This window comes from Hyaena hyaena, unplaced genomic scaffold (genome assembly GCF_003009895.1).
Source record: "Hyaena hyaena isolate Hyena2069 unplaced genomic scaffold, ASM300989v1 scaffold_160, whole genome shotgun sequence".
Classification (NCBI taxonomy): Eukaryota; Metazoa; Chordata; class Mammalia; order Carnivora; family Hyaenidae; genus Hyaena; species Hyaena hyaena.
Genome location: NW_024080793.1, coordinates 1,537,577 through 1,564,208, shown reverse-complemented (window position 1 = coordinate 1,564,208; position 26,632 = coordinate 1,537,577). Strand labels below are relative to the sequence as shown.

Below are 26,632 nucleotides of genomic sequence, written 5' to 3'. Positions count from 1 at the left end.
TCTGAGACTCCTAAATTACATGTTTCCAAATTAATTCCGTTACTGGTCTTTGACATATTCACTGAATGTGTAGTGTACAATTCTGAGTATTGTATTACTCCCTTGACCTTTTCTGACATCATTGTAGAAGGTGCCAAGGCATTAGATCCTACCTCTTATTTTGCTGTCGCTACCATTCAGTGACCTATCATTTCATCATGCTGCCTCACCTAGTTAAGAATTCTCAACCAGAGTTAGTTTAAAAAAAAAAAAAAAAGAATTCTCAACCAGAGCATAGGAGTTTTGAGGGATATCTCCTGCCATTCTTATCAGGAATTTGTAATTGAATGCTCTGTTATTAGTTTCTATGCAAAATTATCTTTTTCCCTAGATTAACCAATGGGGATGCCAGGCATATTCATCTCTTAAAGCAGATTGGGTCTCTTGCTGTCAAAGGTTAAAGTAGCAACAGGAAATAACTTCTGTTTCAGTATATTAGTAGAGTAGTGCACATTCTTGACCACATTGCCCAGGAGCTTTTAGTGCAGAACAGAGATGTGGTCTGTCTTCAGTGTATTTGCAGACTCCAAATATGAGAGGATGTTGAGTGGCAGAAGCAACGACCTGAGGGAGATGACCAGATAAGGATGTTAAGAAAGCTAGCTTTGGCCCAAGCTGATTTGGAGATGTAATAAAAGACTGTGGGAGGTGGCTGCTGACCAGGAAAGGGTCCTGGGACAGCATAAATAGGGATACCACTGAGACTCGCCTAACTTCTGATTTATCAAGTTCAAAGTTACCTTTTCCTTGATTTTTAAAAAGATGAATGGGGCGCCTGGGTGGCTTAGTCGGCTAAGCGTCCGACTTTCGCTTAGGTCATGATCTCATGGTTCGTGGGTTCGAGCCCCGCATCGGGCTCTGTGCTGACTGCCAGCTCAGAGCCTGGAGCCTGCTTCAGTTTGTGACTCCCTCTCTCTCTGACCCTCCCCCGCTCACGCTGTCTCTCTCTCTCTCTCCCTCCTAGAAATAAATAAAACATTAAAAAAAAAAAATTTAAAAAGATGAAAATGAGGGGTGTGTTAGACTAGGGATTCAGAGATAGCTAGGATGGAAGGCACAGCACAGGCCTTTAAGGCACTGTTTCCTGCCTGTGCTTTTGCACATGAGCTCTTTGAGTTAAAAGAAGGCAGCATGGTACACACACTATTTATGCCATGTTTTGGTGTTGGATGGCATGAACATTGTGGCCAGCATCACGTAAGGTAATAGGTGTCGTTTTTTGAGGAACTGCTGTGGCTTAGGCAATGTATGTACCTTCAGTTCATCTCACAGCAACCTATGAGAGGTAGGTATTACCCTCCCTAATTTTCATTGTTTTAAAAATGTTTTACTTATTTCTGAGAGAGACAGCATGAGCAGGGGAGGGTCAGAGAGAGGGAGACACAGAATCTGAAACAGGCTTCAGGCCCTGAGCTAGCTGTCAGCACAGAGCCCGATGGGGCTCGAACCCACGAACCATGAGATCATGACCTGAGCCGAAGTCTGATGCTTAATCAACTGAGCCACCCAGGCGCTCCGTACCCTACCTAATTTTCAGATGAGGAAACAAAGGCTCAGAGAAATAAAGCCACTTTTTGTCCTTGGCAGTGAGACCACAGTGCTCATCACCTTCAGTCCTAAAGAAAATGCTGTATGTATTTTACTCTAGTATTGATTATTTTTCTGTTTTCCTTCTAACAAAAAGTAGTTTATTAGTTATGTCCCATCAACTTAATTCTCACTAGTCTTGTTTACTGGCAGTTTATTGGAGGTAGAGCATTATAAGCGGGATGGCATGTTTCTCTGCTTGAAGAGAAGAAAAGAGAAAAGGCTGATTCTAGAAAGTGAATTTTTTAGCTTAAATTGAGTAGTTTCCCTAGAACTTGGGGCAGTGGCAAATTGTTGGAGGAGAGTATGGGTCAGTAGGACCAGGACCAATAGACTTTCTTGTTAGCTAATGAGAAGTCAGGGGAAGAGAGCCGCCTGCCCCATGCTCTTCACAACCTTACCCCTTACCCCTCCCCACATTCTACCATCTCTAATTTTGGTAAAGGCTGCTCATGTATATTATTCCCTTATGCCAGTGGTCCTGTGAGAGAGGCATTAGTGAGACAATGAAGAGACAAAAAGTCAGTGGAAAGAGTATCATTACATCAATCTGAGTTTGAACCCCTTTCTCTAATACAGGTTAATCCTTCTGAGACCTAGTTTCCTTGTCCATGAAATAGGGAAATCCTATTTAACAGTGTTCTAAGGAGTAAGACAGTGTGCATTAAGTCACAGTATGTGTCACACAGAAGATGAGGAGTAAGTGGCAGCAGTTATTAATGTGATGCTAGTTTGGTATGTCATAAGTAGCGTTAGGGTGAGAAGTAAAAAGGTGGAGTGCAGATGCAAGAGGAGATAGTTCTTAGAGGAGTGAGCCCTTGACTATCTTAGCTTCATCAGCCACCAGCCTTCCACAACAGGCTTGGGTCCTTGGGCATTTAGAGCTCACCCAGGACCCATGGGTTTTTCTTTTTTTTTTCCTTCTGAAAGGTGAGAAGCAGTTGTTCTGCTGGTGTTGCCAGTTCTTGGAGAGCTGGAAAGCTCCATGAACTTCATAAGCTATTACCATAAATTGGGAAAGAGAAGAGAACTTCTCTGTGTTAAGCATTGTGGTTGTGTAATTTCATTTCATTCTTACAACAGCCTTTCATCCTCTAGCAGAGGCTGTGCCTTGCCCATTTCCCCTGGGCACTCAACATTCTGTTACATACCCACAGTGTCCTATTGCAAGAATTTGCAACTCTCTGCCTTAGCACTTCTCTAGATTTGTGTGTGGCATAGGCTGAGGAATAAATACCTAAGCTTCCTTACCTCTTAGGTGAGTACATTCCCCACCAGAGTTCTCACAGAATTCCTCTGTGGGAGTGAGCCTCACTAGCGGCCAGGAGCAACTTACTTGTGTACATTCAATTGGTTTTCTTTACTTACCACTTCACTTTCAGTTCCCCTGTCAGCACTTCCTGGATCAGGGCTGGGACTAGAGTGAGGGGTCCTCACTCTTACGTTCATGTAAGGACAGAGTTGGCACTTACCTGAAGATAAGAGGGCCTCTTTACCTCACATGCATCACCCTCATCCTAGCCCTGGCCTGGATCACTGCCCAGTTAAGATACTTGCACTCAAATTAGGTCTGCCCCTGGGGAAACCCAACTTAAGGCAAATCCTATGGAGAAATTAGTCTCCATGTCTTATGCATGGAAAATTGAGGCTCAGAGAAGTGAAGAGATTTGTCTAAAATCATACAGCTGGTATATAGGATGGGATTCTAACCCAGGTCTGCATGACACTAGAGCTGATGCTCTTGTGTAGTTCACCACCTCCTACCTCCCATCAAAACTCTATCAAAGTTTTAAGTCTAGAGGGGCTCATTCTCACTTCTGAGGCAGAGCAGCTTTGGCCATAAGATGATTTAGAAATTGGACTGAGAGGAAGGCAGATAGTAAGGAGAAGGCAGTGGGAAGATAGAAGAATGTATAAGCTCAGAGTGGAAAGTCTGCTGAAGTTATATGCACCAGGAAAGCAGGAAGACATTACTTATTTCCTCTCAGTTTCAAAAGCCCTGGACTACTGAAGTTGTAGCTCTTCAGTTTAACAAAAATTAACTGTCAGGTTAAATGTCAGGTCTAGAACCTAGGCTGTGGGGCTCCAAAGATGAATAAAAAAACACTCTCTTGGGAGTCCGTGGTACGGTGGAGAAGGACAAACACAAACAGTTGATTTTAATAGACTTGTCAATGCAATTATATAAGCCAATCCAAGACCCTGGGATCCGTAGACCACTCTCAGCTGGGGTCAGGGCCAAGAGGAACTTCTCAGGAAAGGCTCCATGGCATTGGTGATGACTGAAGAATATTTTATTTTTTAATGTTTATTTATTTTGAGAGAGAGAGAGCAGGGGAGGGAGAGAGAGAATTCCAATGTCATGACTCTGGGATCATGACCTGAGCCAAAATCAAGTCAGATACTTAACCGATTGAGCTACCCAGGCACCCCTGAAGTATAAAGGATAAGGAAAAATTTGGTGAAAAGTCTGAAGAGGGTAAAGGGGGAGGTTATTCCAGATAGATCAGCATGAATAAAGACTAAACAGCAAGAAGCAACTTGATGGGAATAGGAAATCTGCAAGGCATACCTGAAGTAAAAGGGTATGGATGGAATGGTGGGGAACTTACTGAGCCTGTATGCCTGGCTGCTGGGCACTCTCAGCTGTGAGAAGCAAGCCTGTGAACAGCTAGCATAGGGAGAGCCTGGCTGCAGCCTACTTTCCATGACCTGACCACCAATTCCTATTCCTCGATTCCTTCTGGACAGCTGGAGATTGGTACTAAGGGGCTATGAGGGAGTCTTGTGAGGATTTGTCCTTCTTGTTGGTCACTGGCCATCTGGTATCTGAAGAGAACTGCTGGCCACTACTATGCTTCTTCTACAGCGAGGACTGTCACAGCTGCTCACAAAGCTCAAGCCCAAGCCACTTCCACCCTCCATAGGCCTAGACACAGAACTTCCCAACACTCTGCTTAGGGTATTGGTTCCCCTGCTCCTGGGGAAATAGACACAGGACTTCCAGAAACATGGATGAAGAGGCTTGGCAGTACTTGTCAGCAACATATCCTCACCCTGGCCCAGAAGACAATGGACTCTGGCTGTCAGCATGAATCACATTCAATTCCATATTCTCTTCCAAGTAAAGCTGAGAGAGACTAGAGCCCTAAGCTAGGCAGGATGTTATCCCGTGGATGATGACCACTCTGTCCTCCTGATCCCACCCCCATTTTCCTTGTTTTTCAGAGCCTGTATATCTGATTGGTACTAATCTAGCCAAAACTAATACAAGAGCCATCATCCCTGGTTGCCATCCTGGTGCCATGTGGAGGCCATGTTCTATCTGTAGATAATAGTAGGGTTACTGATGTTCAGGTACCCAGAATTTTAAAATTTTTGCTCCCCAATTTCCCAGAAATGAAAATTGGTGCAGTATGTCTAGTCTCCTGTTATGGTGGGTCTCATAGCCTGTTGAGGCTTCTATAACAAAATACTGCAGATTGGTATGTAAACAACAGAAACTTTTAGTCTGCACGCCAGAGTCTCAGATCGAGGTGCCAGCATGGTTGAGTGAGGGCCCCTTTCCAGGTTGCAGACAGCCAACTTCTCATACCCTCTCATGACAGAAGGGGCAGCGATGCTCTCTAGGGCCTCTTTTATGAGGGCATTGATCCCATTCATTAGGGCTCTGCCCTTATGACCTAATCTTCCAAAGACCTCATCTCCTAATATTTTCACCTTGGGCATTAGGTTTGCAACATAAGAATTTGGGGAGATACAAGTACTCAGACCATAGGAGTGGTCATAGTGATACCTCAAGGTTCTGTGTATTCAAGAAGACCAGTTTGGGGAAAAACAGCTTTGTGGCCAACAGCTGTACTGTAGCCTGAGATTCCCCTTCCCCTTCTGGTAGAGAAGACCCAAGGTATGAATCTACTCTCCCCACCTTGGCCTACTGATTCAAGGCTAGACTCCACAGTCTGGCTGCCACCTCTCCCATATCTTATTTAGGTCTTCAGAGCCGCGTTCCATTCCATGAAAGTGCCTTGTGCTCCCTGATTTTGTACATGGTCTTTTTGTCAAGGATCACCTCTGCCAGCATACTGCTGTTCTTCCTTCAAGACAGCTTCCTCTACTTGCCCTGCCCACTCTAGAGCAGAGTTGGTCTCTTCCTCTTGTGTTCCCACATTGCCTCTGGCTCATTAGTACTTCAGCATTTTAATTAATGTTTATTTATTTTGAGAGAGAGAGTGTGTGTGAGTGGGAGAGAAAGAGAGGGAAAGAAACAAATGCAGGTTCCATGCTGCCAGTGCAGAGCCCAAGGCAAGGCTCAATCCCACGAACCTGGAGATCACAACTGGAGCCGAAATCAAGGGTCACTGCTTAACCAACTGAGCCACCCACATGCCCAAGTACTATAACAGTTTGGAAAATTGTCTATTGTACTGTATGTTTCTCATGCTAAGCTCCTCCATCTTCCCAGGGGTAAGCCATCACCTCAAAACTCAGACTCTGAGTGTTTGTAAAGTGGATGGAGCTCTCAGCATTACTGAGGGGATGTCCCAGGGTCCTTGACTTAGTTCAGGGCTCCAGTTTCCTGTAGTCATCTTGCTTAAGTTTGCACCATATCCCTGCCTGTCCTGGGCGTCTCTTAGGGCAGACTTAGAAGGAAGTGCACCTTCCTGAATTAACTGATGTTTAGTTATTGGTGGCCAATGAAGGGGGTGGGACATTACAATTCAGGTGACCTCTGAGTTTCATTTCACAGTTCAGTGGGATGTCTCACATTGAGAGAGAAAGCTGACGCCTGAAGAAAGTGACCAACAGCTCCTTCTCCCAGGTAAGAGCCTCCTCTAATTCCTGCTTGCTTCAGCCCTAGCCCCTCACCCTCATCTCTCCAGCTTGGCCCATGCTAGGGGAGTGGAGTCTGGAAGGACTAAGCCAGCTGTCCTCAGTGGTAGCTCCCATTCTTGGCAGGGGTCCCTGGGATACTTTTCGTAAGGAAGGCTCACCTCATGTAGCTGATTCAGCTGAGTTCAGCTAAGAGGCCAACAGCTACTCAAACATGTGCAGACACTGGCTGGGTTCTGAGAATCTAGGGATGTAGGAAACATGTCCCTCTCCACCGGGCTCAGCTGGAAGAGGCAAACATGAATACATGTACTGGGAATGTAAATACTGAGATTTCTTGAGGGGAGGCTTTACAGTCTCTGGCACATAGAAGTATGGAATAAATGTCAAATAGAGGAGTGAATGAGTAAAAGAGTGAATGAATATATGATTGAATTAGTTGGGAGTGAATGAATGAATGTTTGAGTTAGCTAGGCTTCAAAAGGAGAGTGAAAGCTCACCCCATGTATAACCCTTGGCCCTTTACTAAGATTACAATTGCCTTAATTACCCCATTTTCTTCTTGAAACAGAACTGTAACATATGTGAAGTTAACATTCCCATTTGACAGATTTGGAAGCTAGGTATATGTGGCTTGGAGGAAATTTGTTAGAAACTGATTTCTTAGTTCTCCAAATAAGGACTCCACCCTTAACCCCCAAATTTTCAAAGCTGTATTAGCACCTACCTATGCCAAATCTTGTACTGGGTTTCATGAAGACGCAAATGACTCAGACACTGTACTTCCAGACTTGAGGGACACTGTGAACGAAGGCTGGAAAGCAGGAGGTAGGGTGAAGATTGTAGTCAGTGTGGCTGGAGTATGAATGGGAGCAGCAAGAGAGGAAGTTTGGGGCCTGCAATACTTTGATAAATAGTTTTAGACTTTTTTTTCCCCCCTGCAGCGAGAGCATCACAATGTGAAGGTTTATTTCCTTTCTTAGGGGAGATAGGGTTGGGAAATGGCATTTTTTTGCACAGTCTAGTGATGTGTTGGTAGTTGGGGCAGGGAGATACAGACTGGAGCAGACTATCAGGAGGTTGTTGGAATAATCAGATGGGAATAGGGTTTAGGGCAGTGGCAGTGATAACCAGGAGGAGGGGAAACATGAGAGAATTATTTCCATTTTTAACTCTTTCGGCCTAAGACCTGATTGCATAGAGGAAGTGAGGGTCAAGGATGTAGACAGGCACCTGAATAGCTGTGAGAGTGAGCAGCCTTGATGCCTCCAGCCAAGGTAGGGGATAGGAAGAGTTTCATGGGGAAAAGTGAAGAAGAAAATGAATGTGGCTTTGACTTGAGTTTGAGGAGCCTCTCCAGCATCTGGACAGTAATGTCTAACAGACCATTAGAATTTGGGATTTGGTTCAGGACAGAGGTAGATTTGGGAGCCCTCACACAGAGGTCTCAATCAAACCTTGCAGATGATACAAAGGGAGTGTGGGGAAGAGGGCTATGGCCAGAAAGTGGGAGGAGTGGCCATTGTGGAAGGGGAGAGGAGAGAAGGAGTTAATGAAGATTATGAGAGACTCAGGAAGGAGGCCCAGGAAAGACTGGCTAACTGTTAAAGCCAAGGGACAAGAGAATTTCACAGTGAAGAGAATGTTCATGGCTTTGCATGCCTGAGAGAGGGATAGTAAGGGTGGGAACTGAGGAAAAGGGATTGGGTAGTCAGGAGATCATAGGTGACCAAGAGGAGGTCAAGTTCATGGACATGATGGGAGTGGAAGATGGGGAAGGGTTGCAGGGATAGGGAAGTATCTTTCCTGAAGTTTTGCTGTTATAGGAAGAGAGGTAGAGTAATTCAGTCAACAGATGCCTTCTGTTCATCTTGGGGCCTCCACTGCATTTTCCCTTTTTCTTAGCCCCGAAAGGCACCCGAGTCACCAAAAGCTGCCTTGGAAACCTCTTGGAACAGCAATACCACATCTAGCTTGAATTAGCAAAATACCAGAGATTTCTACAGTCCTTTACAGTGTACAAAGGGCTTTCAGATCCATTAACTCCTTTAATCCTCACAAGAACTGAATTTTTGTCCTGTAATAGAAGAGGATATTGAGGCTCATAGAGTTTCAATTCAGATTCAGCTAACTAAATCTGAAGGCACACCATGAGCGAGGTTCTTTTGCTCTCATTATTTCATTTGCGCCACATAGCCCTTTGACATGTATTGGTTCCCATTTGGCAGATGAAGAAAATTAGGCCTCCAGATTAGAGACCTGGTACTACTGCTTTGTGAAGAGCTGGGTCCTCAACTCTGAGCACAGGGCTTTTTCCATTCTGTGTTACTATACCTTCTAAAACCCACCCATGAGCTGACGTTTGCGCTGCACATTAAATTTCCTGAAGAAAAAAAAATACCCCCAATTTTATTTATTTATTTGTTTATTTTAATGTTTACTTATTTTTGAGAGAGAGAGAGAGAGAGAGAGCATGAGCCGGAGAGCGGCAGAGAGAGAGGGAGACACAGAATCCAAAGCAGGCTCCAGGCTCCGAGCTGTCAGCACAGAGCCCTACTTGCATTCACAAACTGTCTGATCATGATCTGAGCTGAAGTCAGATGCTTAACTGACTGAGCCACCCAGGCAGCCCTCAAAGCATTTTCCAAGTCTTACTCCTTTTAATTCTTACAGCAACTTTGTGAAGGTAGATGGTAGATATTTCCTCCCATTTTACAGATGAAAAAACTGAAACTCGAAGTCAGAAATGACCTGCCTGAAGTTGTGCCACTAGTGGAACCCCTTTCTAAAGTGCAGATCCATCCCTGTCTAGATCTCTCTTAAAGATGAAATTTGCTAAGCGCCTGGGTGGCTCAGTCAGTTAAGTGTCCAACTCTTGATTTGGGCTCAGGTCATGATCTCACGGTTCGTGAGATTGAGCCCCACATTGGGCTCTTCGCTGATAGTGCAGGGCCTGCTTGGGATTCTCCTCTTTCCCTCTCTCTGCCTCTCCTCTGCTCGCCCTCTCTTTCTCACTCTCAAAATAAATAAACTTAAAAAAAAAAAAAAAGATGAAATTTGTATGCCTTATCTTGCAAAGGCCATTAGTAGTCCAGCCTGTCTGCTTCTCCAGCAAGTCTTTGGCCCCTCCTGACCTCACACCCTTTGTTCCAAACCTCTAGAACATCCCTGAACTCCCAAGCACAGTAGCAAGTCCATGTCTGTTACTGCCCATGTCAACTGTATTTTGATTGTTGGTAAGGCTGTGAAATCCCTGAGGCCAAGGCTTACATCTGCTTTTTACCCCAACATCTGGCACAGTAGCCATCAGGAACTGTAAATGTAAATGAATGACAGAATGAATAAATGGCATTGGATTAGAAATCAGCCTTCCTAGTGCTCTGTTAATATACATGCTTCTGGAAAATGAGGGCCTTCTGGCTGATTACCAAAGGATCGTTGATGGTCAGAGGTTCTGAGCTCTGCCTACAGCTTTCTTCCCAGATCCCTTAAGAAGGAAGAAAGTTAAGGGCCATGGCCTCTGAGGGCTTGCAGAGTATGTGGTTCATGAGGGCTGTCCCTTTTCTCCTATAGGTGGCCACCCCGTATTGTGGAACCACATGGACTCCGCTGGGCCAGTAGGGTTGCAGCAGGGGGAAGGAGCTCCTAGCTGCTCCCAGGAGGGCTTGCCTTGCCCCTCAGACAGCTCTGAGCTGGTAAGTTCAGCACTGGGTTTCTGTCTCATGCCTATTCGAGGCTGTTGAGGGCAGGATCAGCTGAAGATGCAGTGGGGCCATGGGCTCACAGCCACACGGCCCTTTCTAGTTAACCAAGCCTTTCAGATCTGATTTGGTAACTATCTCTTCTGTGGCTCCACACAATAGCAAGGTGGGGATCATCTTTTCATCTTACAGCTAAGGAAGAGGAGACTTAGAGGGGTGAAGTGATTTGAGTTGTAAGGCATGACAGGAGCTTAAGCTGAGGTGTTTCAGTTCCAAAGGCATTGCTTTTGCCACCTTGTTACACAGGCGCTGCCCCTGCCCTGATGGGTTGACCTAGTCTAGAAAGGACTGTCTTGGGTTTTTCTGGTAGAAAGTTGTGTTCTTAAGGCACTTCCTTCCCCTATTTCTCTAGTTACTCCTGCATGTCTCCCTCCCTTCAACATGGCCACTGCAATGAGGCACACAGAGATGATTCCAGGGCTGAACTCAACTTAGAGGTTATTCTGCAGCATTGTCCATAGGTCTCAGGTTAGCTCAGACTGAGTCTCTCTTTTCTGTCATCTTTTTTTTTTTTAAGTTTGTTTATTTTGAGAGAGACAGAGACAGAGCAAGTGGGGGAAGGGCAGAGAGAGGGGGAGAGAGTAAATTGCAAGCAGAGCTGGACTAGGAGCTCTAACCTACTGAGCCACTCAGGCACCCCTCTTTTCTATCATCTTGACCAAAATTTAGAAACCCTTGCACATCACACCATCAAGCAGGAAACACTTGTGTAAGTCATTTCATATTTCTTTTCTGTTTCCTCATCAGTAAAATGGAAGAAAATAATCTAATCCTCCCACCCCCTTGGAGGATTAAGTGAAGTAAGGTAGATAAAGGACCTCCACAGACGAGGCATCCGTGGAAGGGTTCTCAAATTGTTCCCTGCAGTTTCTTTAGTTGTCCAGCTTCTTGTGACATCTGCTGGACTTGGCTTGTTGCTTAAACTGTGGGGACATCACCTCTCACTGCATTTCATGCTCCTGCTTCACCCTTGTCCAGTCTCTGCCCCAGACCATGCTATCAATGTTTCCCTTGTGCACAACTCATGCTGGGCCACAGAAGTGAACAATGACATGGCCCCTGGCATTGGGGACTCAGATGCCTTCTGAATTTTGTTATTCTCTTGGCCCTATTTCAGGGCCACACAGCCAGGAAGTGGCAGAAGAAGGACTCATCCTATGAGGTTTCTTTGCTGCCACCTTCATCAGCTTTGGTTTCTTTTCGGGTGAAATTGCTAGTTTTTATAAGGCTTCATATTCATATGGAAACACCTCTGCGGTCAGTTCTGGGCTCAAATCCCACTCTGTCCCCTAATAGCTGCTTGGGTTACACAGGTGACTATCCCTCTCTGAGCTTCAGTTTCATCATTTGTAACATATAAACAACCCCTCCTAGTGTACATGGCTGCTAGAAGCTTCCCCTATAATGTAAACATGGAACTGAACATCTGGCACTCCAGGTAGGATCATTTGCCTCCTTAGGGATCTGTTTTCCATTCTCTTCCTTAAGCAGAGGTGGGACCAACTCACCTGCATCTCCCTCACTGAACAGCCTCTCTCTTCCCTGGCTCCCCCGCCTCCTTATTCAGATGTCTGAGTGGCTACTTTACACATATGGGTCCAGTATGGGGCACTGGAATGGAATTCCTGTGGGACAGATGGTGAGGACCTGGGAAAGGCTAAGCCCAGGAGAATGGAAAATGAAGTCACGTGTTGGGACTCTCCAGCAAACCTAGGGGGCTGCTGGTGTCTTTTTGAAGGACGGGCCAGAGGGTCATCTGGGGAAGGTTTCCACATAGAGGTGAAGTACTGGGGGTCCTCTTAAGCACCCCCACAGTGGGCTACTGGTGAAGAACCTGTGGTGTCCTATTCTCTGCTTTTTGCCTGTCTACCCCTCCTGTCACTTTGATTCACCCCTAGCCCAGCCTCCCCTCAAATTCATCCCCTCACTATGAAGAAAATCCCTTCTTTATCCTTTTCCCCAGATCTTCAAATGGCTTGTTCCCTTCCTTCATTTAGGTCACCTCCTCAGGGAGAACTTCCCTGACCAATATCCAAAAATACCTCTTCCTCCCCTGGTCACTCTCAAACTTCTATTCCTGTCTTTAAAAAAAAAAAAAAAAGCTTCCATTTCTACCAGAATATATGTTTATTTGCTTATTTTCTGCCTCTGTGCTGAAATCTGAGCTTCACAAGAACAGAACTCAGCTGCTTATGCAACATATAGTGCTTAGAATAGTGTTGGGCATGTAGTAGGGACTCAGTTGATGTCTGTGGGAAGGATGGCTGGCTGATGACTGATGGCTGATTGTCCGCCATGGTGTAGCCTCCACATTCTCCTGGGCTGGGCTTACTTAGGCTCCAGAGTCAAATGGATTGGGAAGAACCTGAACTTGAGATTCATTAACACATTTTGTTCGTTTGCTCATTCAATGACAACTCACTGAGCAGCTCACCTCTGGGTACTGGGGAGCCAGAGTGAATCAGGAGTATGACAGGAGAGAGACCTCACCAAACCCTGAATTCAAAGAAGTAGAAGGGGCAGGGAACACAGAGGTCTGAGAAAGAGTCACCAGAGAATGGAACAGGAGGAGGAAGTGTATGGGTCTCTCCTCTAGGAAGGAGTCTTCTAAGAATGCAGGAACTGAGTGTAGGCTATAGGCTGTAAGAGAGCCAAGCAATGTGAAGGGGTGAGGAGTGGGGCTGAGCAGGTGCTGGGGAGACCAGTAAGGCTCAGGGAGAGCTCAGGCAGGGCTCTAGTCAGCCCCTGGGAAAGCCAAGGCAGGTGCTGGTCTGGACTGGCAAGAAGAGATGGTGTGAGCTGGGCAGGACAATCCTGATTAGAGTGAAAGAGCTTGGCTAGGTTAAAAAGGCTCCTGCCCAGATGTTAGCCTGTTTCTCCCCAGGTGCTGGAATGCCTACAGCAATTCAAGGTGACACGGACACAGCTGCAGCAGATCCAAGCTAGCCTCCTGGGCTCTATGGAGCAGGCCCTAGCGGGGCAGGTCAGCCCTGCCCCTGCTGTCCGGATGCTGCCCACATACGTGGGGTCCACCCCACATGGCACTGGTGGGTGGCATAGATTGAGATGGGTGGCCAGGCCTGGGGAGAGGGTTCTTATCTGGGGAAGGGAGAAGTTCCTTATCCCTCTTTCTATTAAGGTTCCCAACTCTAAGCTCCCTTAGTGAGACTTTGCAGTCCTTGGGGATGCTTCTGGGAGGCAGAGGTCTTGGTCTTGCCAGCTACATGCCTTTCTGTGATCTCTTTACCCCAGAACAAGGAGATTTTTTGGTGCTGGAGCTGGGGGCCACAGGGGCCTCACTGCGTGTTCTGTGGGTGACCCTGACGGGTACTGAGGGACACAGGATGGAACCCCGGAGCCAGGAGTTTGTGATCCCCCCAGAGGTGATGCTGGGTCCTGGTCAGCAGGTGAGAGGTCATTGCCCAGTCTCTGGGGCCTGGCTGGGTGGCCAGGGCTCTGGTGGGCAGATCTGAGCCCCCGATCCATTCCACAGCTCTTTGACTTTGCTGCCCACTGCCTGTCTGAGTTCCTGGATGCACTCCCTGTGAGCACTCAGGATCTGCAGCTTGGGTTCAACTTCTCCTTCCCTTGTCACCAGACGGGACTGGACAGGGTGAGGCAGAGTGGGCAAGGAAAAAGTGGGTGGAGGAGTTGCAACCCCATGAAGGTTGCTGGGGAGTGACCCAGCTTTCCTGCCCCCAGAGCACCCTCATTTCCTGGACCAAAGGTTTTAGGTGCAGTGGTGTGGAAGGCCATGACGTTGTCCAGTTACTGCGAGATGCCATCAAGAGACAGGGGGTGAGTGGAGGCAAGGGCAATGGGAGGGCAGCGTGTGGGGCCTGGGCCTGGGCCCAGCACACATAGGCCATGCCTGTGCTTCTGGGAGGGCCTGTTTCCTTTTCTATTTATATCCTTTTATCCAGTTTAACCCTGGGGTGAATGTTGCTACCATTCTTATTTTATAGGTAAGGAGACTGAGGCTAAGAAAGGTCAAATAAATTTTCAGGACTGTAAGAGAAAACAAGGATGGAAAGACTTGACCCTGTCTTCTAGGACCACATGGTCTAGTGGGAAAGCATTTTGACAAAGGAGTGTCCCTGTCAAGGAGGTGGTTCCAGTGACTCTGGCAGCACTAGGAAAGGCACACCAGGACTTGGGCAGGGACTTGAAGGAGAAATTTGCCAGGTGCATAAGCTGGGCCTGGGCTGGAAGGTCTGGTTTCAGAGAAGGATATATGCAAAAGCATGGATGCCTGAGCAAGATGGATCCGGATTCATGTGGACTAACTCCAGTGGTGCTAGTGGACGGAAGTCAGGGCTGGGAGGAACAGGCTTGGGAAGCCAGGCCAGGATGAGGATGAGCAAGCCAGATGCCAACAGTACAGTCTTCCAGATGCCATGCTTGCTCACCCTCATCTTGGTCCTGTGGGGAGCACTGATGTTCTGGGGTTGATGGCTGAGGTTGGGAGCCTTTGAGAGCCCCAGGACCTGAGTTGGGGGTAGAAGAGCCAAGGGAAAATGTGGAATGGGAGGAAAATCCTCTATAGGGTAGGAGGGCCTAAAATATATGTGTGGGCATGAGCACACATGTTTCACGGACTCTGAGCACCTCTATCAAAGCCAGAGCCCCCCTGTCAAACCAAGGCTTGCCCCCAGGTTCCCCACTCTACCTAAGTAGGTCAGCTCTGACCTTTGCCCTCTCCATTGTCCAGGCCTACAACATCGATGTGGTTGCCGTGGTGAATGACACAGTGGGCACCATGATGGGCTGCGAGCCAGGGATTGGGCCATGTGAGGTCGGGCTTGTTGTAGGTGAGCCGTGGGCCATTTGTGATGATGAGCAGGGGGCACAGCTACCTGATGGGCAGGTCCTGACTGAGTCATCCATGCCAGACACTGGCACCAATGCATGCTACATGGAGGAGGCAAGGCACGTGGCGGTGCTGGATGAGGACCGGGGCCGTGTCTGCGTCAGCGTTGAGTGGGGCTCCTTCGGCGATGATGAAGTTCTGGGACCAGTGCTGACCACCTTTGACCATGCCTTGGACCGAGAGTCCCTGAATCCTGGTGCTCAGAGGTGGCCTGATCTTCTGCTCTAGGACTTATCATTCCTCTGCTCCCTTCCTCACTGCTGTCCCTGAACTTAGGAACTTAGTTAGGCCCCTCCCTCTTGCTTGCTCATAGCGTTTCCAGGTTGCATCCTGGGGGGCCCTGGCCAGGCTCACAGAATAAAGGGCTCAAGATTCTAGAACCAAGTGTTTTCAACGCTTAGCCTTCCCTTATTCCTGACAAGTGTTGGGGGTTGGGAGTACCAAAATGTTCCCTGCCCTCTCTTGGGTCCTGCCACCCTCCAGGAGCCCCTCTGAACCTAACCTAAGCCGGAGGGGGCTGCAGAATCTGGATAAACACCCACCTATCCTGGGAGGCCATTTGCTTCTGGAACCTCCAGTCTGGGGATCCTAAGGAAAATGATCCTTCTTGGGGGCTTTTGGCAGTGGGGCCATGTGAGCCGAGGGCTTAAGAAAGGCTCTGTCCAGCCACACTTTCTACTTGTAGGTTTGAGAAGATGATTGGGGGCTTATACCTGGGTGAGCTGGTGAGGCTTGTGTTGGCTCACTTGGCCCAGCGAGGAGTCCTCTTTGGCGGCTGCACCTCCCCTGCCCTGATGAGCCGAGGCAGCATCCTCCTAGAGCATGTGGCTGAGATGGAGGAGTAAGTAGGAAAAGTGAGTGGGCTTAGACAAGGTGCTTCTTGGCATGGGAGAGGGAAGGATGCTCTGTCCCCTGGGTAGCTATGGGGCTGGGGGTGGATGGGGAGCTCCTGGACTACTTGAATCCCAAAGCGGCACCCTGTGTCCCTCCAGCCCCTTGGCTGGGGCAGCCCGTGTGCATGCTATCCTGCAGGACTTGGGCCTGAGCGTGGGGGCCTCGGATGCTGAGCTTGTGCAGTACGTGTGCGCAGCCGTGTTTACACGGGCTGCCCGGCTCTGTGCTGCTGCCCTGGCTGCTGTTCTCTCCCGCCTCCAACACAGCCGGGAGCAGCAGATGCTTCAGATCGCTGTGGCCACCGGAGGCCGAGTGTTTGAGCGATATCCCAGGTACTGGAAGTACACACAGTTCTGTGAGAGCAGGTAGCAAGGACATGTGTGTGTTTTCCATACAGACCCAGAGGGCACTGTGGTAGCCTGGGCAGTGGGTACAAGTGGCACCCAAGCAAAGTGAGGTCAGATGGGGAATAAGGGAGGCCAGAAGAAGTCACGGGAGAGAAAAGATGCTTTTCTTTGGGTGTGCAAGGGAGGGGTCTCTGGGGGCACTGAGAGCACTGGAGACACTGGGCATATGGTTGGTGCACAGATGGATTTAGAATCGAAGGGATTTGGAGTGATGGGGCCCAGGGCTTCAGCAAGCCCTGAGCATCAGGTTCAGGTGCCAAGCCAGGTATGCCTGCTATGTGTCCGTGTAGTTTCCTCAGCATCCTGCAGGAGACTGTGATGCTCCTGGCCCCTGAATGTGATGTCTCCTTCATTCCCTCTGTGGATGGGGGCGGCCGGGGCGTGGCAATGGTGACTGCTGTGGCTGCCCGCCTGGCTGCTCACCGGCGCCTGCTGGAAGAGACCCTTGCACCATTCCGGTTGAACCATGAACAGCTGGCAGCAGTGCAGGCACAGATGCAGGAAGCCATGGCCAACGGGCTCCGAGGGGAGGCCTCATCCCTCCGCATGCTGCCCACTTATGTGCGGGCCACTCCTGATGGCAGTGGTGAGGACCTGGCCTAAGTGTGGGGCTGGGATATGGGTTCCTGGAGGCCATAGCATGTGCTGAAGTAGAGCCACCAGCCTTGTCCTGCTACTGAGGGTCTCCGTCCCACAGAGCGCGGGGACTTCCTGGCCCTGGACCTTGGGGGCACCAACTTCCGGGTCCTCCTGGTGCGTGTGACCGCAGGAGGTGTGCAGATCACCAACCAGGTCTACTCCATCCCAGAGTGTGTGGCTCAGGGCTCTGGACAGCAGGTACCCACAGCTTGGACCTGATATCAAGAGTGGGGAAGGGCCAGGATGGGACCACCGTAACTTGCCCTATATCTCAGCTCTTCGACCACATCGTGGACTGCATTGTGGACTTCCAGCAGAAGCAAGGCCTGAGTGGGCAGAGCCTCCCCCTGGGTTTCACCTTCTCCTTCCCATGCAGGCAGCTTGGCCTGGACCAGGTGAGGGAGGGAGGGCCATGAGAAACCACTCCCAAGGGCTTTCCACCCTCCTACCCTTCATGAAATGGGCAGGAGGCCTGGGATGGGGTCAGGGGTGGGCAGAAGCACTGCTGTGTTGGGCCAGCACTTAGCCCCAGTTTCCCTGGGTATGGTATGTCCAGGTGGAGGAGGTGTGGTGAAGTGGCCTGGAATCTAGGGCTATAAAGAGGCCTGGGGTGGAAAAGATTATGGATACCCCTGGGGGTTGCCAATGGGCAGGGAAGTGGAGCTAGGTTAGGTCTGGGCATTTGGGAGCAGTGTAGGTCCAGATCAGGGCCGATGAGGGGACACATTGACTGTTTCCCCCACAGTCCTGGTGTACTGATCTAGGGGACCTGTGGGAAACAGCATTTGTTCCTGTATTTCAAGTGGCTGTGGTTGCCTGGTTTCTTTGCCCTGTCTCCACTTCCTGGCCTTGCTGTGTCCTAGCTTGGTGTTGAGTGCCTGACTAGAATGGCAGAGCAGCACAGATCTAGACACAGCACCCACTAAGCATCCACCTCTGCATGTCCTTTAACAAGAATGCTGGACTTCTCAGTGCATACATCTGTGGCCTGTCATGGAGATAGCTCCTCCCAGACCTCTGGTCCATGTTCCCAGGGGTCTCCTCAACAGTCCCAACTTCTGCCCAAAGGTCTCTTGTGAAGAGGAGCTTGCTGCCCCTAAAGTTGCCCACTGTGTTCTTCCACGCCTGCACTCACTGAAAATCTCTGCCTTCTCTCCTCCACCTGCCTTTGTGCAGATTTCACCTCTGCTCCAGCTCTGACCTCTCTCAGAAACCAGCCTCTGTATTTTGCTTTCTTCCACACAGTGGTCCTTTGGAATTGAGCATTCAGGAGTGTCTGTCTGCTGGCCTGCTCCACTTTAGGCTAAGCATGCTGGCACCGCTTGATTATTCTTTGTCAGGTGTGAGAAGCAGGTGGGACTCAGGATGCAAAATCAGGCACACAAGATCAAACATGGTCCTACTCATTTTCTAGAACGGAACTTAATTTCTGTGTTGAGCTCACATTCTTTTGAGGAGCGATAACTTAATGATAATCAATCCGGGGATCTCCTTCCCCAGGTAGGGGCCCCTCCAAGCTGCACAGCATCCTTTGCTGTGTGTGTGCAGAGGGGGATGTCAGGAGATGCCCAGGCCCCAGCTATGTGGACTCTGCCACTTCCTGTCTTGGTTCTTGACACTTTCCTTAACAATTGACCTTACCCTTTGTGGGGAAGGAGGGCAGAGACCTCTTCTGCTGTCAGGTCACTCCAATCTCTGCTGTCTCCTTCCTTCCCACACAGGAGCATGGCCCAAGTAGAGGCATAGGACCCCTATCTCAGGAAATGCCAAAACTTGGCTCTGAGTCCCTCACCCCCAACACTCCTCCCCCAGACCAGTGCTCTTTCTTTTGTCTGGGAGCAGGGAAGTTTTGCTACTACTCATGATCTGTCTCTCCCACATTAACCCTCCTCCTCATTTGCCCTCTCACCTCTGGTTTCTGGTTTTAAGACAATGAGCATAGAACACTCTGGCTGTGCTTATATAGGAAAAAGGATAAAAGGAAATATTGTTGGGGAAACGTTGGTTAATAGTTCTAAAACCTCTTGCCCCAAAGATATTCATAGCTGCTCTGCATGCTCATACTTTGGGCAGAGCTGCCATTTTCTAATAGCAGTAGACTAATTCCCCCTGCCCCCTCCCTCAGAGGAAGCACACCTAGAAATGAATACTCCTACACTGCCATGCCCATCACTAAGTTCACAATTTAAGGTCAGTTTCTCACAATAAAGGCCTATCTGTCTTGTCTTCTCCCATCCTGCCCAGGTGTCTGGATTCTGGCTTTTCCATTTGTCCTTCACTCATATCTGGAACATACAAGTGTATCTCCTATGGACACAGCTCTGTCCCTAATTCCTCAATTTCCTTCCTCTCAAGTGACTCTTGCTAGTTCTTTATGAAAGAGAATTTTCTGTCATTTGGACCTCTGAGCCTTCTCTGTCCTCCCCCTTCTCATACATAGCACTCATTTTACCAGCTCTGTTCATTCCTAACCCAATTATGAAGGGCCATTCCTTCTGGGCAGCCGTCTTAAAACATCCAGACTCTTAGACCATCTGAGCATTCTGGCACTAATAATAGAAGACATAGGTCAGGTGGTTATTAATAGCTTTCTTTACACAGGAAGGCCCCTGGAGAGTGAGGAGGGGGCAGAGGGCAAGGCCTTCAACCATATAGCAGAGTGGGTATGGGATCCTGCTTGGGGAGGGGGGAAGCTGTATGCTTCTGATGAGATGCAGGCTTTGGGGAGGGTGAGTGAGATTACAGAGGGTCTTTACCTTCCTGACACACCTTGGTCCCACACAAGGGCATCCTTCTAAATTGGACAAAGGGTTTCAATGCATCAGATTGTGAGGGCCAAGATGTTGTATGTCTGCTGCGGGAAGCCATCGGGCGGAGACAGGTGAGGAGTCTGCCTCTAGGGGTGTTTTGGGGCTGTGGTAGGCCTTGAAGGGAGCAAAGGGTCTCCTGCTTCCTGACCCAAGGGGTGGAGTGGGTGGCTCTCTGCAGTAGAGACCTTTGGGTCCAGTGCTGGTTGCCGTGACGACCACGTCGCCCAGCAACTAGCAGCATCCTTTTGTGTGCAGGCAGTGAAGCTGAATGTGGTTGCCATTGTCAATGACACGGTGGGGACCATGATGTCCTGTGGCTATGAGGATCCCCGTTGTGAGATCGGCCTCATTGTTGGTGAGGAGGGCCCTGCTTTCTTGTGCTCCTACTGCCTGGTGTTAATTCATTATTTCCTGTTGATTCTTCAGGTTGGACATTCCCCTGGTTTTGGGGATGTGGCATCTTTCCTGCCTGACCCAACTGCCTGCAACACTCATTTGGACTTGGTGTCTAAACTTTGGTTGTTTAGCCCACCTCAGCTACTGATTCACAGTCATTTAAGCTCTTTGAGCCTCAGTTTGCCCTTCAATTAAATGACTCTCAGCTTTAGAGTCCTGCAGATTTAGGTGGAAATACTTGCTCTGCCACTTCTATCTGTATGACCTTGGCCAAATCACCAGAGCCTCAGTTTTCTTCTAAGAGGGAGATAATAATGATGCCTATCTCAAGGGTCATGAGCATGAAATGAGAGGCAACAAAGTGTGGGATAGTGCCTCGTTCATGGTACACACTCAGTGCTTGGAACTGGATAGAGACTGGGGGTGGAGGATGGAGAATGAGCTGTGAAGGTCCTTCGGTCCATGGTCCTAAGTCTTTATTAAGCATTTCTCCTCTGGCCAGATAGCGGCTGGATGAAAGGACAGGAAGACACATAAAGACACAGGAAATACCTGTCTTCTCAAAACTGACCACGGGGTGCATGGCTGGCTCCGTCAGAGGAGCAAGCCACTATTGATCTCAGGATCGTGAGTTCAAGTCCCATGTTTGGTATAGAGATTACTAAATAAATTTTTAAAAAACACAAAAAACCTTTAAATGACCGTTTTAGTGGGGATTGAGCCCAGAGCAGCATGTGGCAATCAGAGAGAGCTGAATCTGACTCTACACATCACAGGGTGACAAGGCCAAGATCAGAAAGGAAGTGATCCCAACACGAATGGGGCTTGATAAGAGAGGTTGGTCTAGGCAGGGGAAGAGGGCTCCCACAGCTCCTTGGGCAGTCTCCTAGAGAAGGAGGTATGTAGTATGTAGGTATGTAGTAGCCTTCCATTAAACTGGGAGCTTCCTGAACATGGAACTTAGCATAGAGAGATGCTCAGGAGAGGTGTGCCCAGATTGCTGTGTGAATAAACAACTAGTCAGAGGAATTCCAAGTGGGGCTGACAAGGAGACCACCTGCCTAGAGTTGACCACGTACTGGGGGAGAGGGATGCACTTTTATTTGGGTGCATACAGGCACTATCAGAGTTAGCTGCTTACTGCCCAACCTTTGGCCACTGTAGGGCTCCTCATGTCTGAGTCCTGTCTATGTCTCCAGCTCCCAGTCCAGAACATCCTAGTTTGACTAAAGATGTGGAAAGCAAGTGTAGGGAGCTTGGGCCTCTCAACTGTAGGCAGCAGGGGGCAGAGGGGGCACTCTCATATATTTCCCAGGGGTGGTCTGGGGTAGCATGGAAGATACAGTGATGGTGGTCCTGGTACAGAAAGTAGTGGAGGCCCAGAGGGCTTGATGCTGCCAGGGTTTGCAGAAGGAATGTCAAGAAGGAAGGCATATCAGGATCTGGGACAGGTTGTTTGTGTGGGGAAATAGAGAGGTAACACACGAACCCAAATTTTGCCATCTTGGTCTTTGAAGGGTTCAGAGGAGTCGTATCTATGTCAGTAAATGGCTTCTACCCTGTCCGGCCTCTCTGCAGGAACTGGCACCAATGCCTGCTACATGGAAGAGCTTCGGAATATAGCATGTGTGGCTGGGGATTCAGGTCAAATGTGCATCAATATGGAGTGGGGAGCCTTTGGCGATGATGGCTCTCTGGGCTTGCTCAGAACCAGCTTTGATGCAAATGTGGACCAGGCATCCATCAACCCTGGCAAGCAGAGGTATGGGCTGGGTTGGAAAGGGGTGGCTGGCACTGGTTATGGTAGCAGGTGGGGTCTCCTGACCTTTGTGCACATATGCTTTCTTGCAGTTTTGAGAAGATGATCAGTGGCATGTACCTGGGGGAGATCGTCCGTCACATTCTCTTGCATTTGACCAGCCTTGGAGTTCTCTTCCGGGGCCAGCAGACCCAGTGCCTTCAGACCAGGGACATCTTCAAGACCAAATTTCTCTCTGAGATTGAAAGGTGCCTGGGGCCTGCATTGCCTCCTTCCACCTCCCAAAGGAATCTATCCACTTTGGGTAAAATGCTGGTTGGTGGGAGGTCCATTCCAGAGGATGGAGATTCATGAGGTGGGAGAGCTAATGCAGGACCCTGGCTCTCTGTGCTTTCTTCCTTCCTCTCTTCAGTGACAGCCTGGCTCTGAGGCAGGTCCGAGCCATCCTGGAGGATCTGGGGCTGCCCCTGACCTCAGATGATGCCCTGATGGTTCTGGAGGTGTGCCAGGCTGTGTCTCAGCGGGCTGCCCAGCTCTGTGGGGCGGGTGTGGCTGCCGTGGTGGAGAAGATCCGTGAGAACCGGGGCCTAGATGAGCTGACCATATCCGTGGGGGTGGATGGGACCCTCTACAAGCTGCACCCCCAGTGAGTCTGGGTGCTGGGCTGAGCAGGGAGGCATGGTGGGCTGGGGTCTGGCTGGCCTGGTCTCACCTCAGCCATTCCTCTTCACAGCTTCTCCGGCCTGGTGGCAGCCACAGTCAGGGAGCTAGCCCCCCGCTGTGTGGTCACCTTCCTGCAGTCGGAAGACGGGTCTGGCAAAGGTGCAGCCCTGGTCACTGCGGTTGCCTGCCGCCTTGCCCAGATGGACCATGTTTGAAGAAGTCTCCAGGAGCTACCCTTGCTGGACCAGGGCCCAGGGCTTACTTGTCCCCAGCTACCCAGGACTCCCAGAATAGCCCAAGTGTGGCCCTTCTGTGGCCACTAGCCTTGACCTCTGGCTTTCCCAGAGAGAAGTAGCACTTGGGTTAGCAATATATATATATAATTTATTTACATTCACGTCCGCTAAAATCCCTACGCGCCCCGGCGGCCGGGCAAGGCTGTGTACATAAGGCCAAGTGTAAGTGCACGAATGCACTTAAGACAGAGTCAGGGCACGAGCTTCACACAACAGACCCCACATGGGGGAACCGGCCAGCCCCAGGAGTGGGCACGCCACAGCACGCACACTTGCCATTGTCCAGCCCGGGACTCCCATTGCATATTCACATGCCCTGTTGGGCAGGGCTCCTCCAGGCTGGGGGTAGGGGGAGGATCAGAGAGGAGCCATTGGGTGTCCCTGGGTGGGTGGGAGAAGGGCAGCATGTGAGAGGCAGATGTGGACTGATACTGGGTGTGAGAGACGTGAGTGGCCTCCAGGTGTACAGCATGAGGTGTGTGTGTGTGTGTGTGTGTGTGTGTGTGTGTGTGTGTGTAGAGGGGGAGTATGTGAGATGAGAACACGAGACATGCATGGGCACATGCCCGTGTGGTGGTCATGTGCCTGAACCCAGGGGCCGCCCTTTGTCCAGCTGTGGCCCTCAATCTCACAGGCTTGGAGCCAGGCCCCTCAGATGTACCCCTACCTGGCAGGCACAGAAATGTTTGCATAAGGTCCAGCTCAGGCAGGAGCTCTGGGGGCCATGTCCCGAGCCCAGCGTGTGCGTGCGTGCCCGTGTGTATGCGGCCTTCTGGCCAGGGGCAGGAGGAGAGGTAGCATCACACGCACATACACACACACAGATGGGCTGGGCCTGGCTTGGGCTCTAGGCACTGTCCACCCTGGGCCCCAGAGGTCAGGGCAGGGTCAGATCAGGTGGCAGTGCCAGCCTGGCCAGGCAGGCCTTGGAGGGGTGGAAATGTAGGCAGGGTCTGAAGGGCCAGTGTTAAGGGACAGTGTCTGCCAGGAGGGGGCCTGTCCACACAGCTCCCCCTGAGTGTAGGGGAAGGGCCCCGTCTGGCATCTGTCCGTCCCTGGTGGGTGCCAAAGCTGGTGAGAGTGTAGGCGTTGTAGGCCTGGCTGGCCTCAGCACTCCGCCTCTGACACCGTGAAGAGGCCAGCGTCTGGCTGGCCCAGTCCAGCTACTGCTGCAGCCAGCTGGCTGAGGTTGCCGTTGGGGAAGTGCCGTGCCTCCCACAGGTTGAGGATCATGGCTGTGGGGCTGGGCTTGGAGGCAAAGAAGCTGAGATGGCTGTGGAGGGGGGGGAGGGGGGGGCGGGACAGGAGCCAGTCAGCAGCCCTGCCTTACCCCAGGCTGGACTCTCCTGTCCCTCAGCCCACCCAAGGGCAAGACCTCCCCTCGGCCAGGTGCACCAACCACCCTGGATGCTGGTAGATGGGATGCAAGCCCCACAGAGCTTCCTGACCATCCCACCCATCCTACCCCACCAGGATGGACTGCAGGTGGCCTTTGCAGCCCCTCCTTGCCCATTTCCTACCCACCTGTCCAGGTGGAGTTTCTGGGCCAGAGTCCGCCAATCGGCACCCCGGCTACAGGGTGGGTCGAGGCTGGTAATGATCTTCTGCCGAATGAGGAAGGGGATCTTGAAGGCACTGGGGCCCACTAGGGCTGGGACCCCCCCTTCACTCTCCAGAGCCAGCAGCTCAGCAAATCTCGTGTCCTGGGGGCAGGGCAGGGGGGAGGTACCTGTTAGAACTTTCATGGCCCAGGCCCACTGCCACCTCCTGCTGGGGGAGTATCCAGACCACCTCAGAGCATTTGGGGCAGCATGGGTATTGTTTTCTGGGCATTCCTAGTGTGGTGGGGCCCTGCTCACACTAGAGCTTAGAGGGTCCCAAGGCTCAGAGGTATGGCGACCTGTCCAAAGCCACACAGCCAGTGAGTAGGAGAGCTGTCTAGCCTCATTCCTTTCCTCCTCTTCCCATCACTGCTCCCCAGGTCACCTCTACTGACCACTCAGAACTCCCCGAACTCTTCTCACTGCCTTTGTCCTTCGCACCTAGTTCCCACTGCCAGAAGCCCCCTTTTGCCGATTGCTGCCTGTCTCTTACTCATCCTTGGAGGCACTGTACAACGTCCCTCCTCCTGGAAGCCCCAGGTCCCCCAGGTGGCTCTGTCTGTCCCTCTTGCTGCTCCCACATCCTCTTCAATCTCTACCCCATGTCAGACTGCAATTGCATCTGTCTGCATCTGTCTGTTTGCATCTGCACCTCTCTCCCTGGAGACTTGGAGGAAGCTGCTAAGCAGTTTCTGGGAGGAGGTGGGCTTGGTGGCAGGGTAGGCCCAGTGAGAAGGGGGGGGTGGTGCAGGCACATTTCAGCAGTGCTGACACCCCCTTCTGCTTACCTTAGTGATGTTGAAGTTGATATTGAAGCTCTGCCCATCGCCTTCCACCTGCCACACCCACACCTTGCAGGCCAGGTCACTGATGCTGGGGCTGACACGCTCCAAGGTGAAGGTGCAGTGCAGGTACTGTTGCGTGCCATTCCAGATGTGATAAAAGGGGATCTCCTGAGGGGATGGGCAGACAGGCTGCATCAGGTGTGCCCGGCATCCGGTGTGCCCACTCCAGGCACCCTGAGCGCCCTCACCTGGTAGCTGACGAGGAGCTTGCTCTTCCACAGGGAGCTGGGCACATCGTGGATGGATAGGCGCAGGTTGTGGTAACTGTCCTTGAAGTGAAGGACTCGAGGCTCCTGGATCAGCTGTCCTCCCAGCTGCTTCTCCAGCTGTACCACCTCCTGTGGCACGCCCCAGGTTGTCAGCTGAGCCTGGGGCCCAGCGCACTCTCCCCACTGCCACCCCTCCCAGAGCGCCTCCCCGTGGCAGGGTGGGGGGCACGTGGTACCTTGAGTGCGTCGTGGGTGTCATGTAGGCAGTAGACTCGGATGTTGTACTCGAGGGAGGTGCAGGCCACGGGGGCAAACAGAAGCAGCTTGAGGCGCTTGGTCGCGGCCACGCTGAGGGCCTCTCCCACCAGGGCAAAGCGGCCCAGCTGCTCAGTGAAGACGTAGCAGGCGCCGGCCTCCAGCTGGCAGTAGTAGAGGTGGGAGGGTGCCTCCTCACCCAGGTGCAGCACATCCTGCAGGCAGGGCCCGATGGGTCAGCTCCCAGCCAACTACAACTCTGAGGAGCGGCCAGACTGGGGAGAGGGTGGCTCGAGGGCCAGGTGGAAAGCCCAGGCTCAACGCTGAGCCCTGTGCTCAGGTGGATGGGCTCAGGGCCATTCCTGCTCACCTCCCAGCTGCCCTCACAGGACTGCTTCTTGAGGCGCAGGCTCCAGCTCTCCGGGCAGGGCTCCCCACAGTGGTCCATGGCGAGGATGACAGGCCGAGTGAGCAGGACTCCAGGGGGCCCACAGCTAACGATGGGACTCAGCAGGGTCTGGCAGCCAGCTAGGGGCAACCTCAAGTGGGGAAATATGGGTGCAGAGGGAAAGGCGTCAGTGGGCTGTCTCGGGCATTGGCTGGGGCAGGGTAGCGGCACACCAGGTTGGTGGCCCCAGAGCTGGGTGGAGCTTCTATGGGCAGTCCTTCCCTGCCCTCCCTATGGCTATGCCAGACCAAGTCCGACAGTGGGTGAGCAGGGGGCATCATGGTGACTGCAGGCAGAGGGCAGACCCCGCCCAACCCCAG

General features: G+C 50.9%; 2 protein-coding genes and 1 long non-coding RNA gene across 3 annotated transcripts in view; 1 reads left to right on the top strand and 2 right to left on the bottom strand.

The window, feature by feature from the left end:
- Positions 1 to 455: 455 nt before the first annotated feature.
- Positions 456 to 15,173, bottom strand: LOC120236785. Its single transcript, XR_005529770.1, has 3 exons — positions 15,077 to 15,173; positions 7,187 to 7,273; positions 456 to 603 (listed from the first exon to the last, which is right to left on the bottom strand). It is a non-coding gene; the product is annotated as an uncharacterized LOC120236785 (long non-coding RNA).
- Positions 10,044 to 22,899, top strand: HK3 (hexokinase 3). The gene is made up of 18 exons (XM_039239773.1): positions 10,044 to 10,154; positions 13,105 to 13,267; positions 13,473 to 13,627; positions 13,714 to 13,833; positions 13,923 to 14,018; positions 14,932 to 15,031; positions 15,113 to 15,296; positions 15,776 to 15,931; positions 16,083 to 16,316; positions 16,682 to 16,977; positions 17,089 to 17,228; positions 17,306 to 17,425; positions 19,816 to 19,911; positions 20,096 to 20,195; positions 21,815 to 21,998; positions 22,088 to 22,243; positions 22,408 to 22,641; positions 22,729 to 22,899. The coding sequence occupies exons 1-18, from the start codon at positions 10,059 to 10,061 to the stop codon at positions 22,871 to 22,873; spliced, it is 2,775 nt and encodes a 924-aa protein (XP_039095704.1). The 5' UTR covers positions 10,044 to 10,058; the 3' UTR covers positions 22,874 to 22,899.
- An 80-nt stretch (positions 22,900 to 22,979) lies between these two features.
- UNC5A (unc-5 netrin receptor A) overlaps positions 22,980 to 26,632 on the bottom strand; it is a 61,232-nt gene continuing 57,579 nt past the window's right edge. Inside the window, exons 10-15 of the mRNA XM_039239772.1 lie at positions 26,235 to 26,403; positions 25,846 to 26,079; positions 25,589 to 25,738; positions 25,344 to 25,508; positions 24,479 to 24,657; positions 22,980 to 24,227 (exon numbers count right to left, since the gene is read on the bottom strand). Coding sequence (XP_039095703.1) covers positions 24,062 to 24,227; positions 24,479 to 24,657; positions 25,344 to 25,508; positions 25,589 to 25,738; positions 25,846 to 26,079; positions 26,235 to 26,403 — 1,063 coding nt within the window. The 3' untranslated portion in view covers positions 22,980 to 24,061. The remainder of the gene's footprint in view (positions 24,228 to 24,478; positions 24,658 to 25,343; positions 25,509 to 25,588; positions 25,739 to 25,845; positions 26,080 to 26,234; positions 26,404 to 26,632) is intronic.